This window comes from Abramis brama, assembly GCF_963993115.1.
Source record: "Abramis brama genome assembly, chromosome: 2".
Taxonomy (NCBI): domain Eukaryota; kingdom Metazoa; phylum Chordata; class Actinopteri; order Cypriniformes; family Leuciscidae; genus Abramis; species Abramis brama.
Window position 1 is genome coordinate 65,945,155 of NC_139964.1, and position 15,583 is coordinate 65,960,737.

Here is a 15,583-nt window from a genome sequence, read left to right on the forward strand (position 1 = left end):
TCCTACAAGAAGTAGAAGAAGAAGGTGTCAGATCCTTAGATATCCATAACGCCTTTATTATATGATATCTATGGTCAGATTCACTGCGAGAAGAGAGCTCTGTCCGGCTTGCCTGCACTTTTTTTCCACTCCTCCTCTCACTGCAGCGCCTACTCTCGCTTACATTTCAGGCAAGTCGAGGCACATCTCAAACAAGCCTCCTCTGTTCTTACACCACGCACGCCTCGGTGTGTTTGTGTCTCTGAGCAAAGTCTCGAAGACAAGTGAATAAAGTGTAGGCTACTTTTTCTTACAAAAATGTCACTTCATCTCTTGACGTTGATCTCCATCGTTGTGTTCTTCACCACAGAAGCTGTTTCAGGTGAGTTATTATTGTGTTCATGGAAATAACACGCCGTTCTTGGCAAACCTAAACAGTTAGGGTCAGGTTTGCTAACAGCCTTCTCCAGTGCAAACCCTCTTTTGGCATTAAAAAAAAAAAACTACTGTCATGATTTAATAAAGACACGCTGTGAAAAATTAGCTCTGAAAAGGATGGACAGGGTTATTTTGCGGTGGACTTTCATTATTGCATGAGTTTCCCTTTCAGGCGCAACAGTTATGGCGGGAGGAGATAATTTAAATGAATCACACAAGGTGATTTACTGGTAGATTGTGTTGGTCATTATGGAAATGATCTGTTCTTTCATTTGCACGTCGTCAGTAGATCACTATCTAAACTTTACACACTGATCATCTGTGCTGTTTAGTAAATCTGCCCCTATAAGTTAGTTACATAACTAATAACTAGTATTGTACTCAATTTCATGAATATCTAATGACTGAAGAGACTGAATAGTTTCTGTATTGACCTTATTTTTATTTTCTAATTTCATTAACCATCAAGCAAGGGCTATATCTCACTTCCTTGAAATTACCCAGCTAGAACAGACTTTCTTGTTGAATGTTGAATAACATAATCTCTCATATTTGAATTATTAGGTACAGAGGTGAAGAAAGCAGTGGGTGATGAAGTTTCCTTTCGTCCAGATCATCCTCCTCCTGCTTCTGTCTCCAGCATCACATGGAAACACATTAAAGATGGTGGAACTGTTAAGGCGATTGAATGGGAAGACGGAGTAACTGAAACACCAAATCCGAGATTCAAAGGCATCACGACTCTTGATACAGCGACCGGACAAATCACGATTACTAAACTAACAGTCGAACATAGTGGAGTTTATACCATTGACATCAGCGGTAAAGAGCAGGAACAAAGATTCACATTGACTGTTATGGGTGAGTGGATGCTGATTATTCATTAATATTAATATTATAAATGCATTATATTATTATTATTATTATTATGGTTGTTTTTACTTTAGCCTCACATACAGAAAAAACCCCCAAAAAACAATGTAATTGTACAATAATGGCAACAGATTGTAATACCATGATACTTTGATTAATACCGTGGTATTTACACGGTACTCCAAGATACTTTCAAGAATACCACATGTCCAAAATCCACTCTAGTATTATAGTACTTTTTCTGTAAGTTATGTTTTTTTTTAGCAACTGGATTTTACCCTCTAATACCATCATTGTACTATGGTACTGTCACAGTACTTTTTGCAATGCTAGTGTAGTTGTGTTTGATTTCCTTGTGGTGGTGCGCTAATGGTGCGTTCACACCAGGGTGGGAATTATGTAATTTTAGGGGCAAGGCCATTTGGCCTCCACCTTTTTTTTTTTTTTAGGGGCACCAAGGCCATATGACAGGGCACAAAGGCCATTGAGTACAATTCGATGGTTTTCCCATTCAGATTGATACCATAACATCCTAATTTGGAATAAGACATGGATTATGACTTTTTTAATAAAAAAAAAACATTTTTTAATGAGAGAGAGCGCCATTACATTCAGAAGGTATACACCCTCACACAACAATAGAAACAACATAAATGCCAATAAAAGCATTCAGAAACACCACAAATGCCAATAAAAGCATTCAGAAACAACACAAATGCCAATAAATTAATAATTTCCTGCATTGTCGAACGCTCTTCTTCATGTGTTTCAAATATGGACTATAATGTTCAGTAGAGTGCCCTCAGGCTGCTGGTATGAATTGAAAACACAGCACATCAGTATACAGCGCTCATAATGATTACATCCATAGATATCATATATAAAGGCTAGATGTCTCGTGCGCGCTGCTGGCCAATGGAGGTCGATGTCCGCACGTGGCGGCCATCTTGCCACAGTGTGCTCGCTCACTACTTTAATGGTGCATGTACTTTTAAATAACCATAACTTGCTCAATTTTCTACCCATTTTCAAACGGTTTGGTTTGTTATAAACGTCAGAGATGTAGTTATGACACTGCATACATACACTGCATACATATGAAAAATTATAACATGCATGTTCAAGCATTCGGAATTATAGCCACGTTAATAACGTTTGTAAGAAACCAAACCGTTTGTAAATCCGTCAAGATTTCAGCGAGATAAGAGGATTTGTGTGCGTGCTGATCACTCACCTTAATACACAGCTCCACTGTGACAAGATGGCCGAACGGTGATGCCGGAAGTGACTGCGCCATAAGACATCTAGCGTTTATATATGATATCTATGATTACATCGACGCATTTGGCTATAAATTCAATAAAATATTATTCCTGTCAATAGAAATCTGATGTAAACTGAGAATATATCAATATTTCTCCAAATCTGCACACTTTTGAGCTAAAAGCCGTGAGGGACGTTGTTTTTTGAATCGCTTTCATGACGACAGCACAGGAGTTTTTTATGAATGGGAGCGTCTGACGCTCATAATTCATATTAAAGGTATCGACTCATTTTTGCATTTCATAACTCCTGACACAAATTAAGACATAACTGTCAATATAAATTTCTCAGAATACAATAGTGGTCAAATACTGAAACGTGAGTCTTATATCTTTTTAATGATGTATAGTTTGTCAAGGTAATAACATTAAATCTTATAGTAACTTTGAACTATTTAAAAAAAAAAACGCTTCAGTGCGCCGACGCCGTTACCTCTGGAACCTTGCATAGGGCCCTTTTCTGAAAAGGGCACTTATCTACTAGCAAATAGATTTTGATATTTTTAGGTCAAACCGTTCTTGTCTGTCAGTCATATAATGCAGGTCTATGGTCACGGTCTCAAAGAGCATCCACAGAGTCCAAATTAAAACAATTCCCCATCGTCCAAATTAAACAATTCCCCATCGTAAGTACACATTGATGGCCTAAGACACGAAACGAGCGGTTTGTGTGAGAAAACGAACAGTATTTATATCGTTTTTACTAGGGGTGCACCGAAATTTCGGCCGCCGAAAATTTTCGGCCGAAATGGCATTATCGGTTTCGGGCCGAAATAAAAAAAAACAGCCGAAAACGTTTAACCGAAAATGAATGTCACCCGCCCCTCCCATCCGTGCGCAAGCGCTTAGGTTTCACTCACGGTCGAGCTGTTATCACGCGTCTGCCTATCAAAGATTAAGCATGTCAAAGGGCTGTCACTTATTGCACAATCGATCGGACCAGCCAACACAAGTTTCGAAAACGAAAATAGGGAATCGATTTTAACGGCCTTCTCTCGGAGCGCGTCCAGCTCGTCACTACAGTATACGCTCGCAGCGAACGCGCGTCACACAGCAACTGCAGGTTCTGACACACACACACACACACACACACACATAGCCTATTTCTGCATAATATAGTGCATAATATGTAGCCTTCAGTAATGCTTTTCATTGATGTTATGGCAGTCCACATTGCTGACTTGTGCGCCCTCTTTACGGTAGTGTTGTCACGATACCAAAATTATTGTTTCGATACCGATACCAAGTCAAGTATTGCGATTTTGATACTTTTTCGATACTTTTCCTGAAAAGGGAGAAACACTCTCAAATATCATTGCTGTGCTTTTTTTTAAACCCGGGACAACATTCTAATCATATAACACACTAATAAATGAACATATGAACAGCAGATATATTAAACATTTGAACAAAATATGAAATATCAAAATATAAAAAATAAATTAGAGCAATGACATTCAAGGTAAAAAAATATATAAATTTAGCAGCATTATCTCATTTATCATAAGAAACATAAGAGCTTTATCTTGATTCTGAACTTTGAATAAAAATATGAACAGCGATTATATTAAACAATGTTTAATATTGGTAACATATGAATAAGCCTCATTGGTGATATATTTGACTTATGGGGATAGAGTTGTGGAAGGCCTATACTTCATGTTAAACATAAATATATAGCAGCAAAGACAACGTCGGCAGTGTTGACGGCAAAATAGGCTACAGAATAATTCGTTCTGTATTGAGAGGTGCAATATTTGAAAATCGATCATATTTTTTTAAATTACATTTATTGTATTTATGTCAAAACTTTCAAACATCAAAATGTCATTTATTAATATGTATTCGTGTCAAAATGACATAGAAACATCTTTTCCTATTCTATTTTGCCTGGAAACGCTTCCAACACGCTTCTGTTTCTAGCATGCACGCGTTTTCCGCGCGTCTCGAGCTGCACCCAGACGCGTGTGTCACGCAGGCAGTTAACATGGGAGCCGAAATAAAAACGGACACGACACGCAGCCAGTGTGTCGCCGGCCATCTGGAACGCGGTCATTCTTAGAAGTATCGATACTAATAAATTAAGGAATCGTGACGTTTTTAATTTCCGATTTACTTTTGAAGTATCGGTGCACCGTGCAGCAGAGCAAGGTAGGCAACGTACTTCCATATGTCACTCCTCGCATCATCTTTTTCTATGAGTCGTGGATCTCGCTGTAGTGTTTTGTCACATGACACTGACAGCGGCAGGTTCTTTGCTGCGTGCGTCAGGAAAAAAACACAGACGTCCATAGGGAGGCGTTTTTTATTTATTTATTTTTTTAAGTATCGATACTGATAAATTTAGGTATCGTGACGTTTTTAATTTCCGAGTATCGCGATACTTTTGAAGTATCGGTACACCGTGCAACACTACTTTACGGTCGTCCTAATGCCTGTTTAGTTGTCCGTGGATTTGCATATATTTGGCGTTGAAAACGGATCAACGCCAAATATAGGCAATTTACTAACGATTCAATGAACACTTAGCCTATGTCTCAAAAATCGAACAGGATTTATTTTTCACAAAAGTGACAGCCCTATACGAGAGGACACCAAAGTTGCAATATGTAACATTTGTTCTGCAAAAATCTCCAAAATTGTGGATTTTTTTTGCACAACTTTAAAAAAAAAATTTTATTTGATGGAACATAAAACTTGAAGAATAATATTATTTGGTATTATTATTTATATTTATTGTTAAAAATATTTTATGTTTTGTTATGTAACTGTTAATAAAATTTGATTATTATATTTTTATATTTTTCATTTCAGATCCATTAAATTCAAGCAGTATATATACGTTTTTAAAAGAAGCCATTTTCGGCTTCAGTTTCGGTTTTCGGCCAAGAGCATCCTAAATTTTCGGTTTCGGTTTCGGCCCAGAATTTTCATTTCGGTGCATCACTAGTTTTTACCTCTTGTAACACAGCGACGTCCAAGTGATCTGAGGGCGCCCGCGCTTCCTGCTGTGTGACGTGTGCGCAGACTGGTGCATAGATAGACATATAGATTTCGCCTTGGCTACGGCAGTTCATGAACGAATGCCGTAGCCAAGGTGAAATCTAGTGTATATATCTATGCACCAGTGTCGACAACAGAGTGTCGTTCTTCTGTTGGTGCTGACGTTACATGATTCTTGCACTGCTGTTTTGAGGCGTGAGATCATCGATGTGATTATGACACTGCACCTGCGCGAATCCACAAACTAATTGAAGTTCAGAGACTACTTGGGTGGAACTTGGACAGGGCCAGGGCACACAGGCCACTGTGGCCGTACGATGATTTTTTTTTTCACGGGGCATGAAGGCCAAAGTGTAGGGCAACGGCGGCCATGGCCGCGTGGCCGCGGTATAATTCCCACCCTGGTTCACACCGGACGCGAATAGCGCGTCAGGCGCGGGTGATTTCAATGTTAAGTCAATGCAAAGACGCGTTACTCGCGTAAAAAATTCCTGCGGCGCGATTGAGGCGTTTAGCGCGGCGCGGTAGACGCGAATTTGCCTCATTCGCGCGTCAAGTTCGCACGAATGACGCGAATTGAGCGTCTGGCGCGTTACGCGCGAATTATTTTATTAGTGCTTTTTGTGCATTCACGCGTTTGACGCGAATTCGCGTCTGCCGCCCGAGTTGAAAAATCTGAACTTCTGCGTCAATTCGCACCACGTTAACCAATCAGGAGCCTGCTTGCTGCTGTCACGTGGTGAACTGACAGTTTATAATGTTATTTTATGTTTGGCCTCAATACATTATTTTGTAATATGACTAAAATGCACAACAAAGCAAATCTTTCACATAAAAACTCGATTTCAATATGAGAGATACTCATTTTGTATTTAATGCTATTTATTCCATATCTATTCTAGATTATATGAAACTTTATTAATATAATGTAAAGACAACAAACACAGTTTAGTGTATAAAAACTTTAAAAAAAATCACAGGACAGGTTTCACTTTTGGAGGCTGGCTCCATTTATTATCAAAACAAAAATAAATGACAGATTAGGTGCGGGCGAGGGTGAACCTTGCGCTGGGCTGTACAGCGCGGGCTCGTCATGCAGCGACCACTCGAGGCCGAGGCCTTATACGGCCTACGCTGTCCTCGTCAGCGTCCTCACCGTTAGGTCCACCAAACCTACCTCCTGGAGCAAATTGTGAAACTCCTGAAACCCTCCGGAGGGTTTGGTGGACCCGAGTACAGCGATGATGTCCCCTACGCAGCTGTTTCTGCTCTCCAGCGCATATACGAGCGGTGACTCTCTTGATTAATGCTAATGCTCCATAAAAGATGGCCGCCAACAGGTTTCGAAACTTTCGCCTCCGGATCTCGCCTCTGACTCGCGTAAATTTCGCTTCAAACTTAAATTTCGCTTCAATTTCGCTCTTGACGTGCGAATGCACACAAAGTGGTCAAGCGTATAACTAGACGCGGCAGGCGCGAATTTGACGTGCTATTCGCCTCCGGTGTGAACGCACAGTAATGTTGTGAATTTAATATGTAAGTACAGTGAAACAATCATCTGGAAGAAATCTACTAGAGAAACACAAACATTTACACAACCTGTATGCAAGAGGAATATACTTATGCTTTTATTTAGATTATGCAATCATTCAATAATGCAAGATGCATAAAGCAACACTAAAGATTATTTTTTACCTTTAAATAATGTTTCCAAAATCGTTTCAGTAGTTCACGTCATAACAGGGTGACCGGCACTTCTGCATTCGCTTTGCAGCCCTCTATCGGCTATAACCGCACTGTGCAAGTTTGCCAGATCGGGTAGCGGATCTGTAGTTCGAATGAGACATAAGAAACTACAAATTTGACTTGCTTTACAGCAAGCGTTACAATAGTCATTATTTTGTTTTTCTTCATTTCTGATGTCGCAATACATCATACTTTCATAAAATCATGCAACATACTCTACCTTGTCTGTGGACATTGTTCATTCCAATGCCGGTGCTGGATAAACAGCGAGCGTGTGACGGTCGGCTGCGTTAGGCTAAATTATTTACGACAGCGGTAATGGACAATTCCACTTCCAACCTGTAGGGGGACTGAAGAGGAAAAGTTCTTTGGTGTTGCTTTAATAATGCAAGATGTCATTTAATAAACTTACTATGATAATTTAAATATGCTTTCCTGGAATTGGTTTTATAACATATTTTTTCCCCCACATTAGCATCAAACAAAGGATGTGTCGTCGCAGCAGTCATTCCTTCGATCACTATGATGATTATTATAATCCTTTTCCTATCATAGCTTTTCACGGTAAGACAACTGTTTAATCTTTTAAAAATAGTTAAATATGTTTCTATTCTTTCATCTGTGCTTATCATTTGCTCAAAAAAAAAAAAAAGTATATGTAATGTAATAAATGTATTAATAAATATTCATGTTGACTGTGAATGGTAACGGCCACCTCATTTGTGATATACCTTTAAGACGCCTCCTTTGATGCGGGAGACGTAAGATTAAGCTTATTTAATTTCTTTGTGGAAAATCATTGCTATATGTTTTATAATGTAAATAAAACACCTGTTTTCCCTCAGAAACAGCGTCTGTGAGTGTGTGTGATGTCACACACTTCTGCTCATCATGGACTCTCTGAGTCCCAGCTTCACTGAATCGACTGCAGCTCTGCACCGTCTGTCTTCAGAACTGTGACTGTTTCTCAACTTTCACTGTTGCTCTTTGACCTTTCTGTCTGCTGGTGTTGGAACTTCATCCTCAGGTTATGAATATATGAATGTACTGTTAAATATGCAGATATTTAATTGATTAACAAGATGAGGATCTCTTACTGTCACAGAGAGTTTTGCAGGTGTGATTGTGTACAAATAAATAGCTTCTAAAAATCGGTATTTTATTTTTAAAAAAATGTTCTGTAAAAAAAAAATTCTGCTTCATTTTTCTTTTGTGGAGGAAAGTAGAGAAGGCTTTTTATATTATTTTATTTACTGTAGCTACGAAGGCAGAGGGATTGTTTTGCTCTAGTGCCAATGTGAAGAGTTTTAATGTTTAATGTAAATTTAATGTAAAATTTAATGTAAATCACTTTGAATAAAATGTTGAATCAAATGTTAAATGTGAATGTATTCTGTGAACAAAAATTCTAATTCAGAAGGAGATTTGTGCCAGTATTGAAGTATTGAAGTATTTATTTACATTTTATTTTTTTAATCAAGTTGAATCAATTTCAAATTGTGTCCATCACAGTTTTGTTTGTATAATTTAATTTATATCAAAATATTTGTGTCAGGCTACATCCTACTGTAAGTCAGATATTATAAACAGCTACTGTTTTTGGGAGCACACTCCAAATATTCACTTAATATTTTGTCTGGGCCAAAATGATCCAGAACCCAGATAGTTCATTTGTGTTATTATAGTAGTTTATGCAGTGCACTTTTGTTATGCAGTGGTTATTTTTCATGTGTTTTATGTAGTGGTCAGGGTTGGTGGTCTTGCTGGATAGACACACACTTGTGCCAGACACTGATATCAAACATTTGCCATGAGTGTACACAAGATGGCAGCAGTACTGGAAATGCTGAACCCAAAAAAGACCAAACCGATGGAGAAAGACCTGGCACCAATAACTCGTTTCATGGGCCGGACTCTGGGCACAAAGACCCCAGATCCATCAATTATGCAAAACAAAAATATTGGTTCACTGATTTTTTATGGGCTGTCAGACAAAAATAAATAAATTATGAGATGTATAATCGGCCCAAAAAGCATGTCAGTCTTCCAGATGACCAGCCCACTCCTTCCATAGTATTTTCTTTACTGTCGAAGTCAGTGGGGTCCATCAACTGTCTGGTACCAACATTCTTCAAAAAATATTAATTCTTCAAAAAATATCTTCTTTTGTGTTCAACAGAAGAGATAAACTCTTACAGGTTTGCAAGTAAGTTTAACCAACATTGTTACTCGCCTCAAGTTTTAATAAAGGCTCAAGTCCTCCCTGGGTTTTAATGGGCATTTATATGCTGACAGAATCTTCAAACATGTCTTGACATGTTCCTTTATTACTACATTTCCATATTGCCGTCAGAACTGGTATAAATAAAACACATAAAGCGTAAATTAACCTTAAATTCTTGACATACTTGTAGACCATACTAAATTAAATGACATAGAAAACTAATAAACAAAACATAAATTTATGCCATGTAAAATAATATCTTAATTGGCTTGTTACAAACACAGTTGCGTAACACAAATAAATGACAAAGACAGAAAATATACCTCATTGGCCGCATGAACCCAAGAGGGTAAACTTAGGAGGGGGTATTCATCTTCACACTTTACCGACAAAACTTTTGGATAACTTTACACTCTTCCTGGGGCTACTTTCAGGGACGACTTTCAGACAGCAGGCTTCGCAAGCCGCAGCACATATCTCTCTCTCAGATCTTAGCGAGTGCACCCATGCAGTGTCCCCATAACAACAAACTATAATTTCCACACAAACAAAAAAATAAGTTCTCTCCTTTTTTCACAAAGTTTTTAACAAAAAGAAATAAACATGAAATTATTATTTATTGACCATGAGCCATTATTTATTTTAATCATTTGATGTTTAACCTAAGTGAGGAAAATAAGTATTTGAACACCCTGCTATTTTGCAAGTTCTCCCACTTAGAAATCATGGAGGGGTCTGAAATTGTCATCGTAGGTGCATGTCCACTGTGAGAGACATAATCTAAAAAAAAAATCCAGAAATCACAATATATGATTTTTTTAACTATTTATTTGTATGATACAGCTGCAAATAGGTCGGCTGTTTATGATTGCCATCACTTCATAAAGATTGGTCCGTAAGGATGAACTGTCGAGTGTTCGGGATGACTGATCCAGTATGGATGTTAACACACTTCTGATTGTCCGGATTTGCCTTTCCCAAACTCCGCCCATATGGCTAGCAGAGGGAGGGCTCATGACAAACTCGCAGCCTAGTTGTTTAAGGCATTCTTGATCCATTTCCTTTACTGCTTCCAGGAATTCACGCCTCGCTCCAACAAAATTGATGTCCTGTTCTATTTGGAGTTGACGAACGTTTCCACGAAGTGAGTTAATGAATGCATCGGTTGATAGATCATCAAGTAACTCTATGTGCACTGCACGAGAACACAAGCATGTGAACAATAGTCCATAATGTTTCAACTCTTTTCGACCTTCTTTGATGTAAAATGGACCAAAACAATCCATCCCACAATACATGAAGGGAGGAGTTGTCTCCATTCTCTCACGCGGCAGGTCTGCCATTCTCTGCTCTACTGTGTGATGTCTAAACCTTCTGCACTTGACACAGTGGTAAATGACTGATGACACAGCTTGACTACATCCAAGGATCCAGATACCATTTGATCTCAACTCCTTTATGGTCATGCCACGCCCCTGATGTTGCACTTGTCTGTGATAGTGATCGATCAGTAACCTTGTTATGTGACTGTTTTTTTGGTAAAATGACTGGATGTTTTATGTGTGGATGCATGGCAGCATGCTCTAATCGACCTCCCACTCTAAGGATGCCCCTGTGGTCCAAGAAGGGATTGAGTCGGTACAGCCTACTGGTTTTGTCTTTGGTCATCTCCCTTTGTGACTCAAGATCATTGATCTCTTTGGAGAAGACTTCCCTTTGTACAATGAGCATGATGGTAAGCTCTGCATCCTGTCTTTCCTCAAGACTTCCCACACGGAAAAAACCTATATAAACATATATGTTTTAATATAGGTTTTGAATATATGTGACATATATAAAATTGGCCGTTTTCCTATATTATATGCACATATATGCACCTATATGTTCACCTAAATGTTCACCTATATATGCACCTACATATGCACCTATATGTTCACCTATATGCACCTATATGTTCACCTATATATGCACCTATATGTTCACCTATATATGCACCTACATATGCACCTATATGTTCACCTATATATGCACCTATATGTTCACCTACAGTATATATGCACCTACATATGCACCTATATGTTCACCTATATGCACCTATATGTTCACCTATATATGCACCTATATGTTCACCTATATGTTCACCTATGTGTTCACCTATATATGCACATATATGTTCACCTATATATTACTAAAATTATTAAAATCCATAGCTACTACACTGTAAAAAAAAAAAAAAAATCCCGTATACGAACGTTAAATCTCTGGCAGCAAAGTTTCCAGACGGATTCCGTTAAATTACGGCAAATAACCATTTCACAAAATTACTGGCAAAAACAGTAAAAATACAGAATTGACTTTAAAAGTTCAAAATCAAATTACAGTACATTACTTTTGATAATGGCTTATTAAACTGCGGAAAAACGGATAAATTATGTCATATTATATTTAAAAAAACATTTAACTTTTAGGTTAAACTGTAAATTTAGGGTTTTATAAAGTTATTTTATAATAATGCTGTCTATCTACAGTAATTATATTTTAATATAGTTTTTCTGTGTATAATAACTGTGAAGTTATGTATAAAAATGCAATAAGTACATAAATTCAAATAAATTCAAAAGTTTGTATATTTACATATATTGTATATTTAATTTTTGCATTTCCAATTTTAAAACTTTGACCAATCTCTAATTAAGTACTTAATAATAGCAAATGTACAGTCAATTTCTGTTAAATTAACTAAATGTATAAGTTCAGAATACCTGCACATTTACAGTTTTACTCATTAAACATAAACACATAACATCAAGATACGTGAATGATAGGAAATACAAGCTTAGTATATAATTTAGAACATGTAAAAATATCCACATTAAAAGGCAATTGCCGTATACCTTTATACTCTAATATAACTTATTTTACACATTTACATTTTATACAAAGTGACTTAAAAATTAAGAGAACAATAGAAGCAACAAGTGCGGTGACAAGTCCCAGTTAGTGTAGCACAGTACTCATAGCAATTATTATTGTTGTTGTTTTTTTTAAAACAAAGATTTAGTATTATTATTGGGTCAAGTGTTTATGAAAAGATGGATCTTTAGCGGTTTCTTGAAAATGTGTTGAGTTGGGCAGGTCATCCCACCAGCAGGGAACAGTCCAGTCCGTTCACTTGCAGAACACAAGCTTCTGGAGACACATAGATCTGAAGCAGTGAGTTTAGGTCTTGCTGCAGCATCTGGATCAGATGCAGAGGTTTGACTGATGCTGGAAGGCCTGCCAGGAGAGCATTACAATAGTCCAGTCTGGATAGAACAAGAGCTTAGACAAGGAGTTGTGTGGCTCCGATAGGAAGGGCCGGATCTTTCTGATGTTGTATAAGGCAAATCAGCAGGATCGCATGGTTTGGGTGAAAGTGAAACCATAAGCAGTTTTGTCTTGGCAAGGTTGAGTTGAAGGTCATTCATCCAGCAAGAATTTTCCATCAGGTAGGCTGAGATGCGAGCAGCAACCGTCAGATCATATGGCTGGAATGAAAGGTAGAGATATATGTCACTAAGTGATAGGAAAACCCATGTTTCTAAATGACAGAGCCTAGTTACAATACAACAACAACAACAAAAAAAAAATATATATATATAGATAGATAGATAGATAGATAGATAGATAGATATAGATGGGTGGAATCTAACACAACTGTGGTCTTACTGTAGCAAAACCAAACCTTGTGCAGTGGCCTCACAAGGATCAAATGAATATTCACATGGAAAAATATAGTATAAAACAAATGAAATTTTCTGCCACTTTTAGTGCAATCATATGGAATCAGAAGACTCTGCCATTACAATATTTTAAATCACTTCTTCCCATACCTTGTTTGCCATGATCATTCTGCTTTCCACTTGACCTGAAATCACAAATATATATATATATATATATATATATTTATTTACAACTTAGTATTACATTTACACATGTCAGAATATGTTCAACTAGGACAATGTAAAACCTCAACTTACTTTAAGCCTAATATATGCACATATATGCATTATATAGCTACGTGTTGGCAAGCAGATGCAGCCAGAATATGCAATTTATCATGTGGTGTTCTTATTCTATTCTAGTTTTCTTAACGGTCTTGACAGCCACGTTAACCCTTACGAAAATGAACTATGGTTTAAAAAAAAAAAAAAAAAAAAAACCTTGGTAACGTTAGGCCTATTTGTAGTATAACAGTGGTTATTAAAAATTGTAATAAAAATCCGCCAAAAACGTGGTTACTATTTTTTAAGAGAAGAGTTTTCAGCTTCCAGACAGTGTTTCAAAATGTCCCGCCATTTAAGAGATTGATTTACTGACAGATACTATCGCGTATTAACAAAGATCTTATACACAATTAAACGGACTTTGATATGTATAACAAGTCTACGAAAGCTTGTTTTAGGTCTTTTGAGGTGTGTGTTCAACTGATCTTTCTTAAAACAGATGGAAAATGTAAAGACGCATGCTACATTTTCAGTGTTTTGCCTCCAGCTCTCGCCAGTTAACTGAACATTTAAAATGCTAACGTTAGCTTGAAAACTGTAACGTAAACTTAACACAAATGTAATATAAAATATCGTTCACATGTAGACTCTTACCTCAGCCGGTGATAGGTTGGCATGATGTCCGCTGTGACGAACCAGGCTCACTGAAAAGGGCGTTATTTCCGAAGAATCCAAACCACTGATCTATATAGATCAGTGATCCAAACGGACTGACTGACAACAGGGCTCCTGCTCACGGCTGCTCTCAACGTATACGATTGCTTTGAACCACTGTTAATATCATAATCCACTTCACGAGAGTAGACTGAATTCAAATCTCCCGCTTTCCCTTGATACAGATCCAAAGTCGACTTCTTCTTCTTCTTCTTCTTCTTCTTATGGAGTTTTATGGCGGTTGGCAAACCAACTTTCGGTGCATTACCGCCACCAACTGGACTGGAGTGTGAAGCACTAATAATCGTTTAAAAATTAACAACGTAAACAATAAGGTTGAGAAAAAATAAAATAAATTTAATTAGTAAAGATTATATATATTTAAATGTTATATTATTTATACCCATTACTTTATATTCTCCAGTATACTCCTATTGCTTTAAAATATTTCATTATAACACTATATATTTTATCTTGTTCTGCATGTATTTTCAACCGGACACAAGCAAGATGGCGCCGCTGTGGTTGGCCTGCCGTCTGTCACTCATCCTTTTACTAAACTCTCTCCTAACTTGTTATGCACTTCTGACGTATGATCGCCAAACGCTACTGAACATTCGTACCTCTATTCCTGCGGGAAAAAAGGCCGCTGTTGATCGTTTCTCCTACGAACCGCACGGATCTGTGCCTTTGGATATACCAATCTGTATACGCCGCTGGCCTCTCGATCTTGCACGGAGAAAGCGCAGGAGGAAACGAGGGAAACGGGCTGGGATATCCATCCGATGGAAAGCACACCTGCGAGCCGGCTGTGGTCATGCTGTCCGCTGCTCGATGGATCTCCCCCCGCGCTGGCTCCGCCTCATTCACCCTGCAAGTGATTCGTCTGGTGGTCAAAGATTCGACTCTGTCAACATCCGCGTTCCTCATGCGCGTCAAGGAGGGGTGATTCATTCGAATCTTCGCCCATTGAACAGAGCTCACACACTCAACGTCATCACCTCACCAAAAATGGCTTTGATTAATGCTCGGTCCTTGGTGAATAAGACGTTCTTACTGAACGATTTCTTCTCGTATGAGCTGGACTTCATGTTTATCACGGAATCTTGGACACAGGTGGGAGATTTAAGCCCTTTTACTGAACTGGTTCCAAATGATTGCTCGTTTTTTAACTCGCCTCGTCAAGATGGACGGGGGGTGGCTTGGTGACTGTCTTAAAACAATCTTTTCTCGCTCAGTGTAAAATGATTCCTGCAAAGGTCTTCTCCAGTTTTGAAGTGCAGTTATTAAGGCTTGAG

General features: G+C 38.0%; 1 protein-coding gene across 1 annotated transcript in view; it reads left to right on the forward strand.

Moving 5' to 3' along the window:
• The window catches only part of LOC311075237 (CD48 antigen-like), a 46,931-nt gene continuing 31,348 nt past the window's right edge, over positions 1-15,583 (forward strand). Inside the window, exon 1 of the mRNA XM_084102487.1 lies at positions 1-361. Within this exon, the coding sequence (XP_083958613.1) occupies positions 298-361 (64 nt within the window). The 5' untranslated portion in view covers positions 1-297. The remainder of the gene's footprint in view (positions 362-15,583) is intronic.